Here is a 25,698-nt window from a genome sequence, read left to right as displayed (position 1 = left end):
CAGCCATGTCCAACTTTGTGTGACCCCATAGATGGCAGCCCACCAGGCTCCCCCATCCCTGGTATTCTCCAGACAAGAACACTGGAGTGGGACAAAGAACCTTACTTGAGCATAAATTGAATTGTTTAACTAAGGGAGTCTGAGTAAACTCCGGGAGCTGGTGATGGACAGGGAGGCCTGGCATGCTGCAGTCCATGGGGTCGCAAAGAGTCAGACAGGACTGAGCGACTAAACTGAACTGAACGGAACTCAGGTCAAATATTTCTACTTATAATCTAATTTTAGAAAGTATTTTATCTTAATTTCTTGGATCACTAATTCTTGATAGTTCCTAACATTTCCATATTCCCTCTTTTCTAATTTATCCATCAGATAGTAAAAAATCAGGTAAACAAGCTTTAAATTTACATAGAATTCATGAATTGGCACCACTCATTTTGGTAGCCACTCTTGAAGAATCAGTAGATATAAAAATTAACTTTATAGAATAGTAACTTCCCCACCTTCTTAAACATTATCAAAACATGAGCAATATTAACTTCTAAAGCTTTCTTTAATAGAGGCTTCCTATACTTCCACCAATTCTAAATTGGTGGACTCTAAATCTCTCCTTATGTTTAAGATATTTCCTTAACCCAGCATTTTCTATTATGTCCCTCAGAACGACAACAAATTTTATACTAATAGATACTCTGCACTCTGTATACACACAAACATAGACACACACATACATAATATGTATAGGAAATAATACTAAAAAGGTTCGTTTACTGGGAACTTCTGAAGCATTTAATATTCTATAGCACTATAAATGCCTAAGGAGATATCACACAGTGTTTTCCAACTTATTTTATGTAGCATCTTTTCACTGAGGATCATCTCAGGAAACCAGTTTTTTAGGAACACACCTTTGAAAATTTTGCCCAAAACTATACACTATACCTGGACTATCATTTTCTGAGCAGATTACTACATGCACTGTCACTGAAGCAAAAACGCAACCATATACATACATAAATGAATGGGTGTTTCTATGTTCCAATATGTTTCTACATTCATTTGCAAAATTAGGAGGCAAGCTGGATTTGGCCTAGAAGATATACTTTGCTGATTCTTGGTCTAGAATAAGTGAGACTGAAGAGCTTATTATTCAAACCAATATATGGACGTTATTCAAAAATGGGATTAATATCAGTTCAATATAAGAAAAAGCTTTTAAACAATGTGAATAAAAGTGGTGTGGGCAGCCCCTGAGTGATTATTATTTAAGAATGATTAGATTTTTTTTTTCATGTAAATAGGAGATTTCATAAAATTCAACCTTCCATAAATACTACTAATTTCAGTATCACATTCTCTACTAGAATGCCTTGTTTACTTTATAAAGATATTTCTGAAACTTTTTTTTTAACCTCAAACTCATTGAAAGAAATATATTTTACATTGCAACCTGATACGCAAGTATAGGAAATACACACACACAGAGAGAAACAAAATTTTCAAGAAACAATTTTGTCTTACTGCATATAATACACTTTATTGTTCCCTTTTCCATTCTATTTCAATTTTTATTAAAAATACTGATCATGGCCCACTAAACCAATTTCACGCAAACCAGAATTCTAAAACAGCCACAGGAGCCTAATTAAAGCTTCTGATAGAAAGATAATTACTATTTCAATACTATTTGAACATAACAACGAGAGGACATCTACACAGCTTATCTAGGGGTTCAAGATGGCTGAGTATAAGAACATGTATTCATCTCCTCCTGCGAGAGCATCAAAATCACAACTAGCTGTTGAACAATCATTGACAGGAGGATGCTGGAACCGACCAAAGAAAGATATCTTACACCCAAAGACAAAGGAGAAGCTGCAACAAGACAGCAGAAGGAATGCGATCATTATAAAATCAAATCCCATACCCACTGGGCAGGCGACCCACACACTGGAGAAGCATAATACCAAAGACCTTCTCCCACTGTTGTGAAGGTTCCAAGCCCCACATCAAGCTTCCCAGCCAGGGGATCCAGCAAAGGGACTAGAAATCCCCCTAGAATCTGACTGTGAAGGCCAGTGGGATTTGATTACAGGACTTCCACAGGACTGTGGGAAACAGAGACACCCACTTGGGGGGCATAAACAAAATCTTGAGCACACCAGGACCCAAGGGAAAGGAGCAGTGACCCCCCACAGGAGACTGAACCAGACCTACTTAGTGATGGAGGGTCTCCTATGGAGGTGTGGATCAACAGTGGCTGGCCACACGCACTGGCAACAGCAGCCTGGGAGGCGCCCCTTGGTGAGCCTTCTTTGAGGTCACCATTAACCCTACCACAGAACCTGTAGACCCCAGGGCTGGGCTCCCTCTGGCCAAACAACTAACAAAGAGGGAGTGCAATACCCTACCCATAAGCAGACAACTGGATTACTTTTTTTTTCTTAATTTAAGTCTTCATTAAATTTGTTACAATATTGCTCTGCTTTTTATGATCTGGTTTCTTGGCCATAGGGCATATGGGATCTTAGCTCCGTGACCATGGATCAAACCTGCACCCTGGGCATTGGAAGCCAAAGTGTTAACCACTGGACCAGCAGGGAAGTCCCCAGATTAGTTTTACTAAGCACAACCCTGCCCACCAGAGCAAGATCCAGTTTTTCCCACCACCAGTCCTTCCCATCAGGAAGCTTGCACAAGCCTCTTAGCCTTATCCACCAGAGAGCAAACAGAAGAAGCAAGGAAAACTGCAATCCTGCAGCCGCCAGAAGAGAAACCACATAACAGAAAGTTAATCAAAATGAAAATGCAGACTATTGTGTCCCAGATGAAGGGACAAGATAAAATCTCAGGAAGACAACTAAAAAGGGGGGAAATAGGCACATTCCAGAAAAAGAATTCAGAATAATGACAGTGAAAATGATCCAGGATCTTGGAAAAAGAATGAAGATATAAGAAATGTTTACCAAAGCCCAAGTATAACTAAAGAACAAACAGAGATGAACAATGCAGTAGAAGGAATCAATAGCAGAGTAACAGGCAGAAGAAGAGGTAAATGGTCTAGAAGACAGAATGGTGGCTCTCACTGCCACAAAACAGAATATAGAAAAAAGGAAAAAAAAAAAGAAGAAGAAGACAGCCAGAGACTTCTGGGACAACATTAAACACACCAACATTCACATTATAAGGGTCCCAAAAGGAGAAGAGAGGAAGCACCTGAGAAAATGTCTAAAATGATAACAGTTCCTTTTCCTAACATGGAAAAGGAAAAATTCAACCTAGTCCAGGAAGAACAGAGACTCCCAGGCAGGATAAACCCAAGGAGGAACACACTAAGACACATAGCAATCAAAATAACAAAAATTAAATACAAAGATAAAACATTAAAAACAACAAGGGAAAAATGACAAATAACATACAAGGGAATTCCCATAAGGTTATCAGCTGATTTCTCAACAGAAATCAGAAGGGAATGGCATCATATAAAATGCAAAAGGAACAAGGCAGAAGGGAACAGCAGGATATAAAATGAGAAAGAAACTTCTCTAAGGAGAAAAACCAAGGAGAAGGAAAAGAACTACAAAAAATAAACTCAAAACAATTAAGAAAACAGCAATAGGTTACCTTAAATGTAAATTGATTAAATGCACCAACCAAAAAACATAGACTGGCTGGGTGGATGAAAACACTTGGAATTACGCACATCCAATTGGAAGTATACACTTCCAATTACCACATCACTCTACTGTAAGTATTTTATATCATTAGGTTAATCATGTTGCCATTATAGTTTGCAATTGTAAATTCTCTTTTATTTTTTATCTGGCTACTGATCATGAAAACTGAAAAAATATTTTTTACTACTGTGATTATGTAACTGTTATTCATTTTAACACCATTGTATCATGACTGGTCAACAGAAAATAGTAAATTCTATATCACTGAAACTACCGTTTAATAGAAAAACCTGCAATCACTTTTTAAAATCCAGATGCACATTAGAATTATCTTGAAATTTTTTGTAAAATACAAATGCCAAGGTATTGTTTTTTTCTCCAAAGCTTCAGATGTGAGTCTAATAAACAGCCCTATTTAAAAATAACTGTACTACAGTATTACTTTTTACTTTTATCTAGTTTGTTTCACTTTTTCTATTTCATAGTCTGTGCTCCCATTTTATTTAAATGCACTCGAAAAAGGCTTGAGAAAGAACAACAAAAAATAAGAAGGAGAAATTGGAAAGCATTTAAACAAAATGGAAGCACTGAACGTGAAATAGAAAAAGTGAAATATGTATAATATATATTTTAGAAACTTATGAATTTTTGCTTAGCTAAAAAAATTTATGACATTTTGGTTCCAGTTGTTTGCTTAAGCATGAATGGAATCCTAGATTTCTAACTTATATTCACTCAAAACTTTGATATAATTCCACTTACTCTGGCATCTAGTATTACTGCTAAAAGTCTAGAAAGTTTATTATCTTTGTGACATTTTTTCAATTTGAATGAGGCTTGACATTTTCAATCCAATTCTGAGAATATAAAGAAATACGATGATGCAAAAAAAAAAAAAAAAAAAAAAACCAGAAAATCAACATGCGATACAGTATTATTAACTGAAGCACAGATTTTGTTCAAATTTCACAAAATTTTATGCTAGTGTCCATTATTTTTTTCATAACTTATTCAAGATTCCACATTGTATTCAGTTGCACAGAGCAGCTTTACCTGCATGCAACAAAATCTGATAAATTTTCCTTTCATTTTTATTCTATTACAAACATTTTCTAATTTTCCTTTTTATGGCTTCTTAGATACATCCATCACTTAAATGTGCACATTTAATTTCCAAATACATGTTTTTTAAAGTATCATTCATATTAATTTCTCATTTTAATATTAATTTCTCACTTAAATGTTTCCTTCTCTACAGTCACCCTCTGTGTTTTTTTCAGTCTTTTAACTTTATTGAAACTAACAGATGCTTGCTCCTTGGAAGAAAAGCTATGACCAACCTAGACAGCATATTCAAAAGTAGAGACATCACTTTGCCAACAAAGGTCCCTCTAGTCAAACCTTTGGTTTTTCCAGTAGTCATGTATGGATGTGAGAGTTGGACTATAAAGAAAGCTGAGTGCTGAAGAATTGATGCTTTTGAACTGTGGTGTTGGAGAAGACTCTTTGAGAGTCCCTTGGACTGCAAGGAGATCCAACCAGTCCATCCTAAAGGAGATCAGTCCTGATTATTCATTGGAACGACTGATGCTGAAACTGAAGATCCAATTCTTTGGCCACCTGATGTGAAGAGCTGACTCACTGGAAAAGATCCTAATGCTGGGAAAGATTGAAGGCAGGAGGAGAAGGGGACAACAGAGGATGAAATGGTTGGATGCCATCACCGACTCAATGGACATGAGTTTGAGTAAGCTCTGGGAGTTGTTGATGGACAGGGAAACCCGGCATGCTGCAATCCATAGGGTCGCAAAGAGTCGGACACAACTGAACAAGTGAACTTTATTGAGGCTTTCAACAGCTAAGTCAAGATCTCTCTTGATAAATGCCACATTGTACTTGAAAATATGTGGGATATTTTCGAGTATCTTTAATGTTGACTTCTAACATAATTCAACTGTGATAAGAGAACAGATTCTGTATGATTCCAATACCTTTAGACCATGAAATTTTTGCACCTTCTTTGGCGTTTGTGCATGTCTGTACTCAGTCGTGTCCAACTTTGTGACCCTAGGGACTGTAGCCCATCAGGATGCTCTGTCCACGGGATCTCCGAGACAAGAATACTGGAGTAGGTTGCCATTTCTTCCTCCAGGGGATTGATCCCAACACAGAGATCGAACCTGAGTCTCCTGTGTCTCTTCCATTAGCTGGCAGATTCTTTACCACTGAGCCACCTAGGAAGCCCCGTTTTATGTCCCTAGATATGTTTCAGTGCCTCCTGCTTTACAGTCTATGGGAACTTGAATAGAATTTGTATCCTGCTATTGTGTGAAAATTGTATAAATCTTAATTATGTTGAATTGGTTCATACTGCTTTTCAGGTCTACTGTATTCTTCTACTTTTCTGCTTATTCATGCTATGAATTTCTGAAAGTTTGATATTAAAACTCCAATTAAAAATCTTAAATTATCTACTTAAAACATAATTGTAATATATAGTGGAACTGTATGTAACTTTGTTCTGTGTTTTCCAAGTCATCTGAAAAGTGTTATCATACTTTCGTAATTTAAAAAATTTTTTTAAAAACCTCTTTGATGGATTTTAAATAATTAAGATCTAAATAAATGGAGAAACATACCATGTTTATTTCAATAAAGGCTCTATATACTGCTTGTCTAGAATGCTACTTCTTGATTCAGAGAACATATGTATGATATGTATATATATTTATACACACCTACACACACACACACACACACATACTGTGAATCAAAAAAAAAAAATAACTGGCATCCTAGAGAACACAGAAATTTCATTGCTATGTTCAAATAACACTGATAGTATGTAATAGTCAAACTTTTCCATTTTCTAAACTTATTTCTAAAGTTCAAGAATTTTCACAGGCTCCTCACACAAGCTGAAAGGATGCCCCCTAGGGCAGTCTCCCATGTGTTAACAGAGAACATTATGGGTAATATTCAGGTACTCCACTACATGTCTACTTCAGTAACCAGAGACAAAGCACCCTTTTGCCTGTCATGGACAAAGCACCCGAGGAAGAGAGAGAGGTTTTCAAACACAGGCATCAAGAACAGCACACGGAGAGGATGGATGGGAAGCTGGGATGAGGAAGAAGAGTGAGGACGAACAGCACGTACAACTCCTGGCAGAAGCGCCGTATCTTTATTTTCACATATTTCAAACAGTTCTGTCCACTTGAGGCTTTTCAGTCCCCTAAAATTCAGTATAACTTTTTAAATTGAACCGAATTGTTCATACTTTTCAATCTGTTTTTATACATTACGCAAACGTTCTCATATCAGATATCCTTCTACAGTAATGTAGTTTCTTACTCTTTTAAATGGATATACCATGCTTTATTTTACTAATCCTCTAGTACATGACTTTCAGGGACATTTTAAAGTCTTAGCCATCAAAAAAAAAAATCACATGCACATCACTGTACATGCACCTGTAGCTTTAGAATAAACGAAAACATAGTTTTCATTTGTTGCTGTTTGCAGTTTTCAGTTGTTGTTGTTCAGTCGTCAAGTCCAGCTCTTTGTGACCCCATGAACTGCAGTACGCCAGGCCTCCCTGTCCCTCACCATCTCTCGGAGTTTGCGCAAGTTCATGTCCATTGAATCGGTGATGCCATTCAACCATCTCATCTGTCGCCCTCTTCTCCTTCTGCCTTCAGTCTTTCCCAGCGTCAGGTCTTTTTCAATGAGTCTGCTGTTCGCATCAGGTGGCTCAAGCATTAATACTCCTTTCAATGAGTATTCAGGGTTGATTTCCTTTAGGACTGACTCGTTCGATCTCCTTGTGGTCCAAGGGATTCTCAAGAGTCTTTTCCGGCACCACAGTTTGAAAGTATCAATTCTTTGGTGCTCTGCTTTCTTAATGGTGCATCTCTCACATCAGTACATGACTATTGGAAAAACCATAGCCTTGACTATATGGACCTTTGTCAGCAGAGTGATGTCTTTGCTTTTTAATACACTGTCTAGGACTGTCATAGTTTCCTTCCAAGAAGCAATCGTCTTCAAATTTCATGACTGCAGTCACCATCCACAGTGATTTTAAAGCCCAAAAAGAGGAAATTTGTCACCACTTCCATGTTTTCCACTTCTATTTGCCATGAAGTGATGGGGTCAGATGCCATGATCTTAGCTTTTTTTAATACTGAGTTTTAAGCTGGCTTTTTCAGTCTCCTCTTTCACCTTCATCAAGAGGCTCTTTAGTTCCTCTTCACCTTCTGCCATTAAAGTGGTATCATCTGCATATCTGAGATTGTTGATATTTCTCCTGGCAATTTTGATTCCAGCCTGTAACTCATCCAACCCAACATTTCACATAATGTGTTCTGAATATAAGTTAAATAAACAGGGTGACAATATACAGACTTGTCGCACTCTTTCTCAATTCTGAACCAGTCAGTTGTTCCATATAAGGTCCTAACTGATGCTTCTCGACCCACAAATACGTTTCTGAGGAGACAGGTAAGATGGTCTGGTATTCTCATATCTTTAAGAGTTTTCCAGTTTGCTACGATTCACATAGTCAAAGGCTTTAGCATAGTCAATGAATCAGAAATAGAAGTTTTTTTCTGGAATTCCCTTGCTTTCTCTATGATTCAGTTGGCAATGTGATCCCTGTTCCTCTGCCTTTACTAAACCCAGCTTGGACATCTAGAAGTTCTTGATTCAAGTACTGCTGAAGCCTGGCTTGAAAGATTTTGAGCACAACCTTACTAGCATAGGAAGTGAATGCAACTGTCCAGTAATTTGAACATTCTTTAGTACTGCCTTTCTTGGGAATTGGGATGAATATTGGCCTTTTCCAGTTATGTGGCCACTGCTGGTATTTCCAAATTTGCTGACATATTGAATGCAGCACTTTAATAGTATCATCTTTTAGGATTTTAAATAGCTCAACTGGAATTCCATCACCTCCACTAGCTTTATTGGCAGCAGTGCTTCCTAAGGCCCACTTGACTTCACGTTCCAGGATATCTGGCTCTGGGTGAGAGACTACACAATCGTGGTTATCTGGGTCATTAAGACCTTTTTTGTACAGTTCTTCTGTGTATTCCTGCCATCTCTTCTGGATCTCTTCTGCTTCTACTAGGTCTTAACCATTTCTGTCCTTTATAATGCCTATCTTTGCATTGAAATTTTCCTGTGATATCTCTAGTTTCTTCAAGAGACCTCTAGTCTCTCCCCTTCTGTTGTTTTCTTCTACTTCTCGTCAATGTTCATTGAATAAGGCCTTCCTGTCTCTCCCTGCTATTCTCTGGAACTCTGCATTCAGTTGGTTATACCTTTCCCTTTCTTCCTTGCCTTAAGCCTCTCTTCTTTCCTCAGCTATTTGTAAAACTACTTTGCCTCCTTGCAGTACCTCTTGTATATTAGGAAGTTCTGTCCACAGTTCTTCAGGAACTCTGTCTACCAGATCTACCAGATCTATTTGTAACCTCCCTATAATCATAGGGGGCTTCCCTGGTGGCTCAGAGGTTAAAGTGTCTGCCTGCAATGCGGGAGACCCAGGTTTGATCCCTGGGTCTGGAAGATCCCCTGGAGAAGGAAATGGCAACCCACTCCAGTATTCTTGCCTGGAGAATCCCATGGACAGAGGAGCCTGGTGGGCTACAGTCCATGGGGTCGCAAAGAGTCAGACACGACTAAGCGACTTAACTTTAACTATAATCATAGGGGATTTTTAGATCATACCTGACTGGCCTAGTGGTTTCCCCACTTTCCTTAGTTTAAGCCTGAATTTTGCTATAAGGACCTGATGATCTGTTCCACAGTCAGTTCCAGGTCTTGTTTTTGCTGACTGTATAGAGCGTCTCCACCTTTGGCTGCAATGAACGCAATCAATCTGATTTCGGTATTGATCATGTGGTGATATCCATGCATAAAGTCTTCTTTTGTGTTGTTGAAAAAGGGTGTTTGCTATGATCAGTGTATTCTCTTGGCAAAATTCTGCTAGCCTTTGTCCTGCTTCATTTTGTACTCCAATGCCAAACTTGCCTGTTACTACAGGTATCTCTTAACTTCCTACTTTTGCATTCCAATCCCCTGTGATGAATAGGACATTCTTTTTTTGGTGTTTGTTCTAGGAGGTCCTCTAGGTCTTCATAAAACTGATCAACTTCAGCTTCTTCGGCACTGGTGGCTGGACACAGACTTAAGATTACTGTGATGTTGAATGGTTTGTTTTAGAAATGAACCAAGATCATTCTGCTGTTTTTGAGGTTGCAACCAAGTACTGCATTTTGGTCTCTTTTGTTGACTATGAGGGCTACTTCATATCTTCTAACGGATTCTTGCCCACAGTAGTAGATGTAATAATGGTCATATGAATTAAATTCTCCCCTTCTCGTCCATTTTAGTTCACTGATTCCTAATATGTTAATGTTTACTCTTGCCATCTCCTGCTTGACCACATCCAATTTACCTCGATTCATGGACCTAACACTCCAGCTTCCTGTGCAATACTGTTCTTTATAGCATCGGATTTTACTTTCATTACCAGACACATCCACAAGTCAGCATCTCTCCGCTTTGGCCCATCTGCTTCATTCTTTCTAGAGCTATGAGAAATTGCCATCTGCTCTTCCCCAGTAGCATATTGGACACCTTCTGACCTGGGGCGCTCATCTTTTGGTTTCATATCTTTTTACCTTTTTATACAGTTCATGGGGTTCTCATAGCAGGAGTACTGGAGTGGTTTGCTATTCTCTCCTCCAGTGGACTACATTTTGTCAGAACTCTCTACTATGACGTGTCCATCTTGGGTGGTCCTGCACAGCAAGGCTCATAGCTTCATTGAGTTATGCAAGCCCCTTCACCATGACAAGGCAGTGATCCATAAGAAGTTTTCAGTATTGATATATAAAACTGCTCCCCTTAAAAGTTGTAATAGTCTCCACTCCAACCAGGCATTCCCCAGTTGATAAGTATCATCTCCAACTTTAATTAACATTTGTTTCATTTTTTTTATTTTATTAGGTGGCACTTTATTGTTTAAATTTGTATTTAATTATTTCTAAATTGTAGCATTTCCTTCTATTTCTTTGTATGTAAACTGTACATTAACAAGCATTTCTGTTTTCTATTAGTATTCATATTTTTCCTATTAAGATATTTTCTGTTAGGATATCAATCATTTGTCATATGTATTTGTAAATATTTTATTATTTACTTTTACATTTTTAACTTGTATGTAGAAAGTTCTTTCACTGTACTATCATTGTATGGATCAATATTTTCTTTCTAGCTTAGGAATTGTGTTTAGAAATGCATTCCTCACTCTCCAAAATCACATAAATATTCATCTATATTTTCTACTTGTTTCTTTACGGTTTTATTTTTTACATTTAACTTTTTAATTCACCTGAAATTAAATTTGGTAAGCTGAATAAATTAATTTAATTTCAATGATAATAGTTAAGCATTAAAGAACATTAACAACAAATAAGATTTGCTATTTTTGAATGGTAGAGTGAAGAAAGCTACTGAGAAGGGTAAAAAAGAGAGATTTAATTTTCTTTGTAACATTATATTTCTTATGATGACTGGATAGTTGTTATACACGTCCATAAATTCCTATTTGAAACCTTGCAGACCCACTGTGATTTGTACTTCAGAATTTGGGTGATTTTATAGAGCCAATATTGTTTATTTCATAACACCCCCCCCCCCAAAAGGCACTAAGACAGCATCCCATAATCAAACACAGTAGTTTTTCTGTAGCAAAGTCAGTTACCCAAGATAAGGAAATCTGCTATGCCAGGGACAAAACCAATACAGCCACCCTCTCTCCTGAACTTGAGTTAGTCCTATCAAGAAAGAACTTCCATACTTTGGTAGAAGACCTTCCACAACTATCACAATTTTTTTTTCCCCTGCCTCAGATTGCCATCAGAGAAGGCAATGGCAGCCCACTCCAGTACTCTTGCCTGGAGAATCCCATGGATGAAGGAGCCTGGTAGGCTGCAGTCCACGGGGTCGCAAAGAGTCGGACACAACTGAGCGACTTCACTTTCACTTTTCATTTTCATGCATTGGAGAAGGAAATGGCAACCCACTCCAGTGTTCCTGCCTGGAGAATCCCAGGGAGGGGGAGCCTGGTGGGCTGCCGTCTATGGGGTCGCACAGAGTCGGACACGACTGAAGCGACTTAGCAGCAGCAGCTGCAGATTGCCATGCCGCAAAGACTTCTGCAGCCATGGCTTGCAATTCTGTCATTCAATGGTGATGGGTTTTATCTAGCAAGGAAGTAGACAGAGGACTAGAAGGATCAATTAAGTTTCTATCTGGAAGAAACTGATTTTTATTACTAGCTCTCATCCACATGTAGTTATCCCCAATAAATTTTAACTTAAAAGAGTATCCTTTTCAGCTAAAAGCTATAATCCCAATTATCTATGTTTCAGTACAAACCTCTTTCTTACTATTCAAAAATCTTTACCACAAATATGTAACCTGTAATGCAGTCCCTACTCCTTTAATGTTAACCAAAACCCCAAGACAGAGAGAGTCTCCTTACTTTGAGTTTCTGGGCTTCTCCTCTTACTTTCAGCAGTTCTGTTATAGAGTCCACAAAGCCCTGATAATGAAAGTTGCACATTTTCTCAATTTCTCGGTCATGATTGCGTATACGAGTTTCAAGCTTCTCCATGAATCGTCCATGTTCTTCACCATCATAGACAGACCTTTTACAAAAAAAAAAAAAAATGCCATGAAGATTAGACATAGATTTATACTTAAGAAAGAGAGACAAAATTACAAACCCACAAGCAAATTTATTTAGAAATTAGATGTTTAAGTAACATAAACCACAGAGTAATTCAATTGTATTAATGTTGCCCCAATGCTTGATGAATTTTTTTAGGAAAATCTAAAATTTTACTTCCTTATTTATTGAAAAATATTTAAGTGTTTGACAGTAATCATCATAGAATTCTCATCATAAAAAGACTGAATTTTAATTCCTCTGTACCTTTCTTTCTCAGTTAAACTAATCTAGAAAAACTTAATTTTGGAAAAACCCAACTATACATTTACTCCAAGATTATACTCAAGAAGCTGACATTGCTAGAGACAAATCACACAGCTGTGCTGCTAAACAGTTCAGCTACATCTGATGACAAATTTAAATTGGGCAGCCAAACATCACTAGATAATAATATTAAAATTATCCCACCCAGTACCACCACCAAAAAAAATCACTTTGTAGTCTCTAAAATGTGTGAAAACCTTACTTTCTCCACTCCTCAAATGTCCACCCTCTCTGTCACTTTCAGTTGTATTTCACAGAAATATATATATATGTTATCTATATATACCATATATGTATTATTTCATCTCCTCTCAAACAACCTGCTTACATTTAAAACTCCTATTCTGTCCACCCTCTTGTAACAATAAAAATTCAAGTGTTTATCTATAGTCATTCTTGTTGTCTCTAAGAACTTTACTCCTGCAATTATCCCCTTTCATTCCTACCCTGAATTATATATCTCTTCCACTCTACTAAATCATTCTCATGAATATATAAACATGACTTTATGAAATCCATCTTTACCTACTCATTTCCCTCCAGCCACCATCTTATGTCACTGCTCCTCTTCCCAGCAAAATTTCTTTCTACCTCCTCACCTCCGAATAGTTAGCAACTTACTGCACCTAATGGCAGCATTTTCTATGGTTTAATATATCTTCCTTCTGGAAACACTCTTTTCTCTAGACTTCAATGATGCCACACTAAGTGGTTTTCATCATTTTACTGACATACCTTCTTAATCTCCTTCCTGGACTCCTCCTCCTCTATTCTTTTTCTTAATATTCCAAAGAGCTCTTCTCTTACCTACCTGTGCTCTCTCACCAAGAAATGACAGCTAATTCCATGTCTTTATAATATATACCATCTACTATAGTGCTAGACTTCCTAATCTATACCTTCAATTCTGAGCACTTCCCTAAGCACTAGGCTCAAATGCCTAGCTACTATTTAACAACTCCAATTGGATTTTTAAAAATCATCTTGAATTTTAACATAGAAAAAAATCATCTATCACCAAACTATCTCCAATCCCAAACTTGATCCTCTCAAAAGCTCTCTACCACTCAGCTACCCATCAGAGCTAATGGCGTATCCAGTTGCCCAAGTCAAATACCCAAATCCAGGAATCACTCCCAATGCACCTCTTTCCATCAAACCTCATCCAATCTGCTAGGAAGTCCTGACAACTTAACCTCCAAGGCATATCTTAAAATTAACCACCATCCCACCATTTCCAATAAAAACCCTAGTCTAAACTGCTATCACTGGCTCACTGGACCAAAGCAATAGCCTCCTAAAACTCTCCATTCAGCACCCCTCACTCCCGCTACTTCTTGTCCCAAAGGAGATACTCCACACAGCAGTAAAAATGGCCTTTATGAAGCAGTAGTTCAGATGTTACCCTCTTGTTTGTGTTAGTCAAGGGGCTTCCTTCATAGCTCAGTGCCTGCGATGCAGGAGACCTAGATTTGATTCCTGGGTCAGGGAGACCCTCTGGAGAAGGGAATGGCAACCCACTCCAGTATTCTAACCTAGAGAATCCCACGGAGAGAGGAGCCTGGCAGGCTACAGTCCATGGAGTTGCAAGAGTCGGACTCTCCGATTCCTTCTCTTTACAAAAGGAATAAAAGTCATAAATCCTTATTATCATGGCCTATAACATTCCACATAACCTAGCCTCTGATTATTTTTCTAATATTGTTTCTCCCTAAGTCACACCTCTAGCCTTGCCTTCCTCCATCCTCTATGCTCCTGCTACAGAGGATTTTTTTTCAGTCTCTTCCTGCCTCAAGCATTTTGTTTTTGCTGTTCATATGCTAATGACACTCATTCCCTACATCTTCAAACAATTTTCTCCTTCTCATTCAGTTTGTTATCTTCCCCCCCAACCCATCCCAATTAGATTGTAAGCTCCAGGGCAACAACTTTGTCTGCCACATTCACCTCTATCTCTAAAACAATGCCAGATAGGTAAGAGGTAGTAAGTAAACATTCACCAACTAAATGAATGACTACTGTTGTCTCTGTTGTTGTTTAGTTGCTCAGTCGTGTCCAACTCTGCAACCCCATGGACTGTAGCCCACTAGGCTTCTCCATCCATGGGATTTCCCAGGCAAGAACATTGAAGTGGATTGTCATTTCCTTCTCCAGAGGATCTCATCGACCCAGGAACTAAACCTGTGTCTCCTGCATCTCCTGCATTGGCAGGCAGATTCTTCACCACTAGTGGCACCACTCCAGTACTCTTGCCTGGAAAATCCCATGGATGGAGGAGCCTGGTGGGCTGCAGTCCATGGGGTCGCAAAGAGTCGGACACGACGGAGCGACTTCACTTTCACTTTTCACTTTCATGCATTGGAGAAGGAAATGGCAACCCACTCCAGTGTTCTTGCCTGGAGAATCCCAGGGACGGGGGAGCCTGGTGGGCTGCAGTCTCTGGGGTCACACAGAGTCGGACACGACTGAAGCGACTTAGCAGCAGCAGCAGCAGTGCCACCTAGGAAGAACATTATCTCTAAGAGCTCTTAGATGTCTGACATTTATTCAACAAATATACTTTTGCTCATTACCAACATTTTCTGGTTCTATAATCATTTGGGCTTCCCAGGTGGTGCTAGTGGTAGAGAACCCGCATGCCAATTCAAGAAATGCAAGTTCAATCCCTGGGCTGGGAAGATCCCCTAAAGGAGGGCATGGCAACCCACTCCAGTATTCATACCTGGAGAATCCCACAGACAGAGGAGCCTGGCAGGCTATGGTCCTTAGGGTCACAAAGAGTCAGACACAACTGAAGCAGCTGAGCACACACAGCACATAATTTGTAGATACCAGATTACCATCCTGATTCAGCAAGTAAGTTCCATTGCCCAAAACTCAGCAATAATCATAGAACGTAATACATATACAAGTTTGGATTACAGTAAAAATTCTGAACATTTATTTATGAATAAATAAAAGGAAGAGATCTTCAAATAAATTATAAATAACCCTTTCTTTGACAATTAAAACAATTAAAATGCCTAAATGAGCTATCTGTAACTAACCTCAAACAAGCCTAACTGTTCCCCCTCCAAAGGAAAGAAAAAGAAAGGTTTCCATGTAAAGGCACCAGTGTTCCTTGCCATTTGAAGAAGAGAAATAACCACTGAAAATCCAACCATGTAAATGGCATAAGAAGATTATTACTTAATATTGACACAAGCCTCTTGGTTTCAAATTCAGTTATATCTTGACCCAATAATACTTTTAAATAGTAAGTATACTTCCTTATACAATGTAAAACTTTCTATTGTTCTTCCTCCAAAAAGCTACATTAATATGCAAAAGACAACCTCAAGGAGAAGAAAATCTCAAAGTTAAGAAGTTTATAATTTATGTTAATAGTGCCTCCCTAGCTCCCTGAAATTTCTATTTTAAAAAGTATAAGTGAAAGAAAGGAAAAGTGGATTTTAGCTGCCTTGACTGTGTGGCCTTGGTGTTTAGCCATGTGATTAACTAGGAGTTAATCTCTAGGACACTCAGCTTTCTCATTTAGGAAATAGGAAGCAATCAATTATAAATTCTTTTTAGCATCAGCCTAGCTCTAAATTTCTACAATTCAATTCCACTTTCAAGTCCAGTCATGATAACGTAAACATCAAACATTTTTCAGAACAATGTAAAGAGTTAATGTATTTTCTACATCCTTATCACTAGGGCCCCACCTGTTTCTCCTATTTTAGGGCCTTTATGATTCTAACACTCTCTTAATTATAATAATGTTGAATAATATGAAAGGCTTATATAGTGGATCTCCTGAGTATCTTGAGAATTTAAAAAGTTAGAATAAAATGTAAAACCTACACTTAAAACAGGAGTTTTAGACTGTGTTTAATTAACATGTGTTCCAAGAGTACACAACTGGAAAACCACAATTTCCGTATCTTATATGGATTTTGTATGTATAGGAAAAAGCACATATATATAAGTTTTTAGGGAAATATCCATAGTTTTCATCTGGTTATCAAAGGGTTAAAAACCTAAAAGTTTGTTTCAAATTGCCTAACATAGAAAAGGCAATTATAATTATAGTCAGTACCTAACAGTTCAACTTACATCGGCATTTCACATATACCTCAGACTTAGTGCTAACCACCCATCAGATATAAAATGCTAAAAACAAAAACAACAAGCCTTAAATTCTGGAAAGACCATAGATCTCCTGAAATTAATCTAATACTTGTAGTCAACATTGAACTTGAACAACGAGTTATTTCCCTTCCCTGCAATAAATGAATTAAAACTGGAGAAAGACTGCCATCTAGTGATGGCCCATTTCTAACATTCTTTAAAATTTGATGTGACCAAGCAAAGGACTGCTTAAAAATCTAAAACTATCTGTGGGAGAGGGAGAGGGTGGGAAGATTTGGGAGAATGACATTGAAACATGTAAAATATCATGTAAGAAACGAGTTGCCAGTCCAGGTTCGATGCACGATACTGGATGCTTGGGGCTAGTGCACTGGGATGACCCAGAGGGATGGTATGCGGAGGGAGGAGGGAGGAGGGTTCAGGATGGGGAACACATGTATACCTGTGGCGGATTCATTTTGATATTTGGCAAAACTAATACAATTATGTAAAATTTAAAAATAAAATAAAATTTTTAAAAAAATCTAAAACTATATTCTATAATATTTGCTAGCCAAAGTCTTATAACTTGTTATTAAATGATATTGTATATAAAGTACTCTAATGTTTAAATGTCCATTTCTAATAGAAAGTAGAATCTTAAAAACAAAGTTCTATGCTTTTGACATGTGGGCCTTAGGTGTGTCATAGTTAAACAAGACTACAAAATAAACGGCACCATGGGTTTAATTATTTGTGATGATCCAACAAATATTCTGGTACCTAGTGAAAGTTAAACAAGAAGATATGCTTGGAAACTAGCAACTTTGTATAGCCTAAATTTTCATTCAACTTCATAAATACTGCCTTGTGCAGTCATTTCCAAAAAACATACCCAAATAAACCACAGGCTTCTGTGAAAACGAAAATGTTTCATCGTAATGTCCATATCTGACACATACTTTTAAATATTGCACCTAAATTAACAGAGATTTTTTTAACTTATAAATAAAAAACTTCAGGAATTCTATTCAACAAAAATATTTATTCCCAAGTACTGATATAAGAGGATTATATCCCTTGTGAAAGCCTATATCAACTCCCACTGGTTTGTCAAAAGATAAAAAAAATACAATGTAATGAGCATATGTTATCTCATGTAAATCCTAGGCACCTTATAAATTAGACATTATTCTATTCTGAAGAACCTAAAATCCAAGATGAAGTAACTTGCCAAGTCCACACTCCTAGAGAGTATTCTCTGTAGTACATCAGTCTGTCTCCTTTTACAGCAAAGGACAGCAAGAAAGTCACATGGACCCCTAAAACATTAGAGCTGAAAGAGGTCTTGCAAATGGAATACAAAGCCTTTATTGTACAATGGAGGAAACTGAAATCAAGAAAAGTTAAACGCCTTAATCAAAATTACATTGCCTGTTACTGATACACCTGGGCCCACCTCCTCTCCGCAAAAAAAGGAAAAACTAATGCAATATGAAGCCTGACAATGCAATATGAAGCATGGTTTTTAAAAAGACACACATACACACTTCTGCTTTAAGATGAGTCAGTTATCTACTAGCTGTGCCTACACAACAGCTATTCCATTCTTCTTCCTATTGGAAGAGGCCCAATTTGTTCTGGTATTTCACCTTTCTATCCTACTCCAAGAGGTGCGTGCACACATGCTTAGTCACTTCAATTATGTCCAATTCTTTTGCAACCCTATGGACTGCAGCCCGCCAGGCCCCTCTGTCCTGGGATTCTCTAGCCAAGAATACTAGAGTGGGTTGCCATGCTCTCCTCCACGGGACCTTCCCAACCCAGGGATCGAACCAGTGTCCCCTGCATCTCCAGCATGACAGGCAGATTCTTTACCCACTGAGCCACATGGGAAGCCCACTGCAAGAAGTAAAACTATTAATAATTTAGACCACTACAGTAATTTAATTCCCCTAGTCAGTGACCAATTAACAGATGACACAACTCAACTCACTGATGAAGTAAAAGGAAGTTTGGGAGTGAGGATCCAAAGAAAGGCTTCTTTCCTGAAGGATACAGGAAAAGAAACTGCTTTTTCTACTTTGAAAATTGTTCTGTATAATGCTTTGGGATGCAGCAACCATCCAGAGATGAGAGGAGATACTGCCAATAACTTGATAATTCCAACGAGGAAAGAAAATAACTGGGTCCTTAATGATGAACCTTGAATAGTCCTATCTCCAGTCTTCATGTTATGTGTGATAAGAAATGTTCTATTTTAGGGAAAACTTCCTATTTCCACTTTGTCTTAATAGTCTGCTACTTGGAAAGGAAAGTATCCTAAATGTTTACCACTGTTCATTCTTCAAAGGTAGCAGGCAAATCAAAGAAAACAACCAGCAGCCAAAGTCTAAATATGGCTAAGGAATCCTGTTTCCGGGACCTAGACTGCTTTTTCTCCATTTTCTTTTAGTTAAGAGTTAACTTCCAATTCACTCTTCAAATCTCAGCTTGCCCCTTTCTTTTACTGGGAAACATTCTCTAAACATAGACTCTGTTATGTGTTTCTCTTTTGTTATTAATGCCATTTCAGAACTTGTTTAATTATATTCTGATTACCCATTCACTTGTCGATTTCCCCATACCAAAAGGTTAATCTCCTTGTTGGCTGAGGCCATGTCTTATCCATTTTATCTCCAGCTAATAGCACAGAGACTGGCATAGAGGAGACCCTCCATATATGCTAAAAACAGAGAAAGAGAAGGAAGGGTAGGAAACTAAGATGTAGGTTTCTGATTGCCTCAAAGATAGATACAAAGGAGTATTATATCAAACAAAGTTTATCTGTTGAAATGTTTTCAGAACCAAAGAGAACTTCAAGACACAAAGGACTAAACATTTTGCTTTTGTTTTTGATTAATCCAAGAAAAAAATTCAGAGTTTGGTTTGTTCTTTTCTTTTTCATATATATGTTTTTTAACTTCTGTCATGGTTTTAGTCATGAAACATTTTCTTCTCATTAAGCTCCATAAAAGCATCATTAGTATTTCTTGTTTATTCCAAAAGTTAAAAATAAAATGGAAAAACAGATCTGAGCATGATGTTGCAAGAGAAACTGCAGGAGGTCAAGAGGAGTTTAAAGTTCCTTCCCTTCCTTACTTCAGTTTGTCTATCAATTTAACTCAGACCTTACTAAGGTAATTTGAATGCCGATTGCAAAAGGTGAAAGAAGACCACTGTATATTATCATCAATGACAGGGGAAGGATATGCTAATAGATGAGGTCTAAGTTGAAGACCACAATCAAATGTTTTTGTACAGCCACAGGAGATCAAATACATTCAAATCCTTTTCCCACTCTTACAGATACCAAGGTATAGAACTGGCTTGACCAAGATAGCCCATGCAACCAAAAGAAGTTGTGATGGAACTCTCCCGCAAGGCAAGGAAGGAAACCCACTTCCATGAAAGCTATTTTCAAAGGGATAAAAACAGAGTAGAGAACTTTCAAATGGCACTTAGCCATAGAGCCTACTAAAAACCTGGTATTAGTTAAACAGCACAGGAAAATGGAGAAAGGGACCTTGTCACAAAACATCAGTCAAATCAACAACAGACTGTTAGGAAATAAACTAATGAAAGCAATTCAGTTCAGTTCCTCAGTCGTGTCCAACTCTTTGCAACTCCAGGACTGCAGCATGCCAGCCTTCCCTGTCCATCACCAACTCCCCAAGCTTGCTCAAACTCATGTCCATCGAGTCAGTGATGCCATCCAACCATCTTGTCCTCTGTTGTCCCCTTCTCCTCCTGCCTTCAGTCTTTCCCAGCTTCAGGGTCTTTTCCAGTGAGTTAGTTCTTCACATCAGGTGGCCAAAATACTGGAGCTTCAGCTTCAGTATCAGTACTTCCAATGAATATTTCCTTTAGGATTGACTGGTTGGATCTCTTTGCAGTCCACGGGACTCTCAAGAGCCTTCTCCAACACCACAACTCAAAAGCATCAATTCTTCAGCGCTCAGCTTTCTCTATGTTCCAACTCTCACATCCATACACGACTACTGGAAAAACCATAGCTTTGTCTGGATGGATCTTTGTTGGCAAAGTAATATCTCTGCTTTTTAATATGCTGTCTAGGTTGGTCATATCTTCTCTTCCAAGGAGCAAGCGTCTTTTAATTTCATGGCTGCAGTCACCATCTGCAGTGATTTTGGAGTTCAAGAAAATAAAGTCTGTCACTGTTTCCATTGTTTCCCCATCTATTTGCCATGAAGTGATGGGAACAGATGACATGATCTTCGTTTTTTGAATGTTGAGGTTTAAACCAACTTTTTCACTTTCCTCTTTCAACTTCATCAGGAGACTCTTTAGTTCTTCTTCACTTTCTGCCATAAGGGTGGTGTCATCTGCATATCTGAGGTTATTGATATTTCTCCCAGCAATCTTGATTCTAGTTTGTGCTTCATCCAGCCCAGCATTTCACATAATATACTCTGCACATAAGTTAAACAAGCAGGGTGACAATATACAGCCTTGAAACGAAAGCAAGTAAACTCCAAAGTAAGGATACAAAGAATGCTCTAACTACTACCAGGATAATGTCACACTGTTAGAACAAGTAATCAGCACAAGTAACTGAAGACATAAAGGCACTACAGGATATATTAGTGCCTTCATTTTGACCTCTGTATCAATTTGTATTAAGTGTAATTAGATTTATCCGATTGTAGTTTTCAGTGGTGGTCATAAAATCTGGCAGCTAAAAGTTAGATTTTAGATACTGCTGTCAAATGAAACAAATACTCCAACTATGGCCTGGTTATACCGACTGAATCTAAACTGGAAAACTGCTGAAAGTAGAGTGGTGATACAGTTGGCAAATACAGGGTTATAATTAACATCAATAGATAAGCTCCAATTTCACTGCCTGGAATTCAAAGTGTCAAATTTAACACTTAAACATGCAAAGTTGGAACTAAATAAAACTACTGACTCACTGTCTCCCACTACCATAATCATCTGGATTTAGGGTATATTAGTAAAACTCTTCAAGATCCTTTACAAAAGATTTAAGTATTTAAGTAATTACTCTGAAGAGCTCTGAAAATATTTTAAAAGACTGCCTATTAATTGAAGAAATGATTCAGCTTCTCCACACTTAAAATTATCATTCTGGTTTCAATAACAAGAATCATAAAAGTATTCATACAGAAGCAAACCAATGTAGGGTGGGTATTAGAAACATTTCAGTGAATAGTTCTGGTCTCCTTATGCATGTAGATTTAATGTGGGCCTAACAAAATTCAACCAACCAAGTTTCCCAGAAGATTTTGAAAATTTGAAAAATTCCATGATTTAGTGATTCTTGGAAAATTGGTTCAATCAATTTTGTTAGACCAACATTAATAAATCTGACATCATTTGTAAATGTGTATGTCATTTGTAAATATTTATTATACCTATATAGGTATACATCATATATACATAAAAGTATATTACATAGTGTGTATGGGCGGGTCATGGTGGAGAGATCTGACAGAATGTGGTCCACTGGAGAAGGGAATGGCAAACCACTTCAGTATTCTTGCCTTGAGAACCCCATGAACAGTACAAAAAGGCAAAATGATAGGATACTGAAAGAGGAACTCCCCCGGTCAGTAGGTGCCCAATATGCTACTGGAGATCAGTGGAGAAATAACTCCAAAAAGAATGAAGGGATGGAGCCAAAGCAAAAACAATACCCAGCTGTGGATGTGACTGGTGATAGAAGCAAGGTCCGATGCTGTAAAGAGCATATTGCATAGGAAACTGGAATGTTAGGTCCATGAAGCAAGGCAAATTGGAAGTGGTCAAACAAGAGATGGCAAGAGTGAATGTCGACATTCTAGGAATTAGTGAACTAAATGGACTGGAATGGGTAAATTTAACTCAGATGACCATTATATCTACTATTGTGGGCAGGAATCCCTCAGAAGAAATGGAGTGGCCATCGTCGTCAACAAAAGAGTCCAAAATGCACTACTTGGATGCAATCTCAAAATGACAGAATGATCTCTGTTCGTTTCCAAGGAAAACCATTCAATATCACGGTAATCCAAGTCTATGCACTAACCACGAATGCCGAAGAAGCTGAAGTTGAACGGTTCTATGAAGACCTACAAGACCTTTTAGAACTAACACCCAAAAAAGATGTCCTTTTCGTTATAGGGGACTGGAATGCAAAAGTAGGAAGTCAAGAAACACCTGGAGTAACAGGCAAATTTGGCCTTGGAATACGGAATGAAGCAGGGCAAAGACTAATAGGGTTTGGCCAAGAAAATCCACTGGTCATAGCAAACACCCTCTTCCAACAACACAAGACTCTACACATGGACATCACCAGATGGTCAACACCGAAATCAGACTGATTATATTCTTTGCAGCCAAAGATGGGGAAGCTCTATACAGTCAGCAAAAACAAGATCAGGAGCTGACTGTGGCTCAGATCATGAACTCCTTATTGCCAAATTCAGACTTAAATTGAAGAAAGTAGGGAAAACCACTAGACCATTCAGGTATGACCTAAATCAAATCCCTTATGACTATACAGTGGAAGTGAGAAGTAGATTTAAGAGCCTAGATTTGATAGATAAGAGTGCCTGATGAACTATGGAATGAGGTTCGTGACATTGTACAGGAGACAGGGATCAAGACCATCCCCATGGAAAAGAAATGCAAAAAAGCAAAATGGCTGTCTGGGGAGGCCTTACAAATAGCTGTGAAAAGAAGAGAAGCGAAAAGCAAAGGAGAAAAGGAAAGATATAAGCATCTGAATGCAGAGTTCCAAAGAATAGCAAGAAGAGGTAAGAAAGCCTTCCTCAGCGATCAATGCAAAGAAATAGAGGAAAACAACAGAATGGGAAAGACTAGAGATCTCTTCAAGAAAATTAGAGATACCAAGGGAACATTTCATGCAAAGATGGGCTCGATAAAGGACAGAAATGGTATGGACCTAACAGAAGCAGAAGATATTAAAAAGAGATGGCAAGAATACACAGAAGAACTGTACAAAAAAGATCACGACCAAGATAATCACGATGGTGTGATCACTGACCTAGAGCCAGACATCCTGGAATGTGAAGTTAAGTGGGCCTTAGAAAGCATCACTACAAACAAAGCTAGTGGAGGTGATGGAATTCCAGTGGAGCTATTTCAAATTCTGAAAGATGATGCTGTGAAAGTGCTGCACTCAATATGCCAGCAAATTTGGAAAACTCAGCAGTGGCCACAAGACTGGAAAAGGTCAGTATTCACTCCAATCCCAAAGAAAGGCAATTTCAAAGAATGCTCAAACTACCGCACAATTGCACTCATCTCACATGCTAGTAAAGTAATGCTCAAAATTCTCCAAGCCAGGCTTCAGCAATACATGAACCGTGAAATTCCAGATGTTCAAGCTAGTTTTAGAAAAGGCAGAGGAACCAGAGATCAAATTGCCAACATCCGCTGGATCATGGAAAAAGCAAGAGAGTTTCAGAAAAACATCTATTTCTGCTTTATTGACTATGCCAAAGCCTTTCACTGTGTGGATCACAATAAACTATGGAAAATTCTGAAAGAGATGGGAATACCAGACCACCTGATCTGCCTCTTGAGAATATTTGTATGCAGGTCAGGAAGCCAACAGTTAGAACTGGACATGGAACAACAGAATGTTTCCAAATAGGAAAAGGAGTTCGTCAAGGCTGTATATTGTCACCCTGCTTATTTAACTTATATGCAGAGTATATCATGAGAAACACTGGACTGGAAGAAACACAAGCTAGAATCAAGACTGCCGGGAGAAATATCAATAACTTCAGATATGCAGATGACACCACCCTTATGGCAGAAAGTGAAGAGGAACTAAAAAGCCTTTTGATGAAAGTGAAAGTGGAGAGTGAAAAAGTAGGCTTAAAGCTCAACATTCAGAAAACGAAGATCGTGGCATCTGGTTCCACCACTTCATGGGAAATAGATGGGGAAACAGTGGAAACAGTGTCAGACTTTATTTTTCTGGGCTCCAAAATCACTGCAGATGGTGACTGCAGCCATGAAATTAAAAGACGCTTACTCCTTGGAAGGAAAGTTATGACCAACCTAGACAGCATATTCAAAAGCAGAGACATTACTTTGCCAACAAAAGTCCATCTAGTCAAGGCTATGGTTTTTCCAGTGGTCATGTATGGATGTGAGAGTTGGACTGTGAAGAAGGCTGAGTGCCAAAGAATTGATGCTTTTGAACTGTGGTGTTGGAGAAGACTCTTGAGAGTCCCTTGGACTGCAAGGAGATCCAACCAGTCCATTCTGAAGGAGATCAGCCCTGGGATTTCTTTGGGAGGAATGATGCTAAAGCTGAAACTCCAGTACTTTGGCTACCTCATGCGAAGAGTTGACTCATTGGAAAAGACTCTGATGCTGGGAGGGATTGAGGGCAGGAGGAGAAGGGGATGACAGAGGATGAGACGGCTGGATGGCATCACCGACTCAATGGATGTGAGTCTTAGTGAACTCTGGGAGTTGGTGATGGACAGGGAGGCCTGGCGTGTTACAATTTATGGGGTCGCAAAGAGTCGGACACGACTGAGCAACTGGACTGAACTGAACTGATCCTATATGTATGAGTGTAGTCATACACACACACACACACAACACATTTTTCTGATTTTCTTAGAACAGAACCTGATTTGGCAAAATAACATTCAATTCCTGGTTCAATTTTGCACACCATGGCCAAAACTGACCACAATTTAAGACTCATTAAGCAATGAAGACCCTGTAAGGAAGATGGATAAAAGGTATTAGAATAGTTTCCATCCTAAAAAATGATGGAGACTAAGT

The 25,698-nt window shown here is 38.3% G+C and overlaps 1 protein-coding gene across 2 annotated transcripts in view; it reads right to left on the bottom strand.

The window, feature by feature from the left end:
• EXOC6B (exocyst complex component 6B) overlaps positions 1 to 25,698 on the bottom strand; it is a 723,575-nt gene that overhangs the window by 619,043 nt on the left and 78,834 nt on the right. For both annotated transcript variants that reach the window (XM_027554900.1, XM_027554901.1), the window contains exon 2: positions 12,235 to 12,400. In XM_027554900.1, the coding sequence (XP_027410701.1) occupies positions 12,235 to 12,400 (166 nt within the window). The remainder of the gene's footprint in view (positions 1 to 12,234; positions 12,401 to 25,698) is intronic.

The sequence above is a fragment of the Bos indicus x Bos taurus genome, chromosome 11 (assembly GCF_003369695.1).
Source record: "Bos indicus x Bos taurus breed Angus x Brahman F1 hybrid chromosome 11, Bos_hybrid_MaternalHap_v2.0, whole genome shotgun sequence".
In the NCBI taxonomy this organism is placed as follows: Eukaryota; Metazoa; Chordata; class Mammalia; order Artiodactyla; family Bovidae; genus Bos; species Bos indicus x Bos taurus.
The sequence above is the reverse complement of the archived record's forward strand: the minus strand, read 5'-3'. Positions and strand labels throughout refer to the sequence as shown.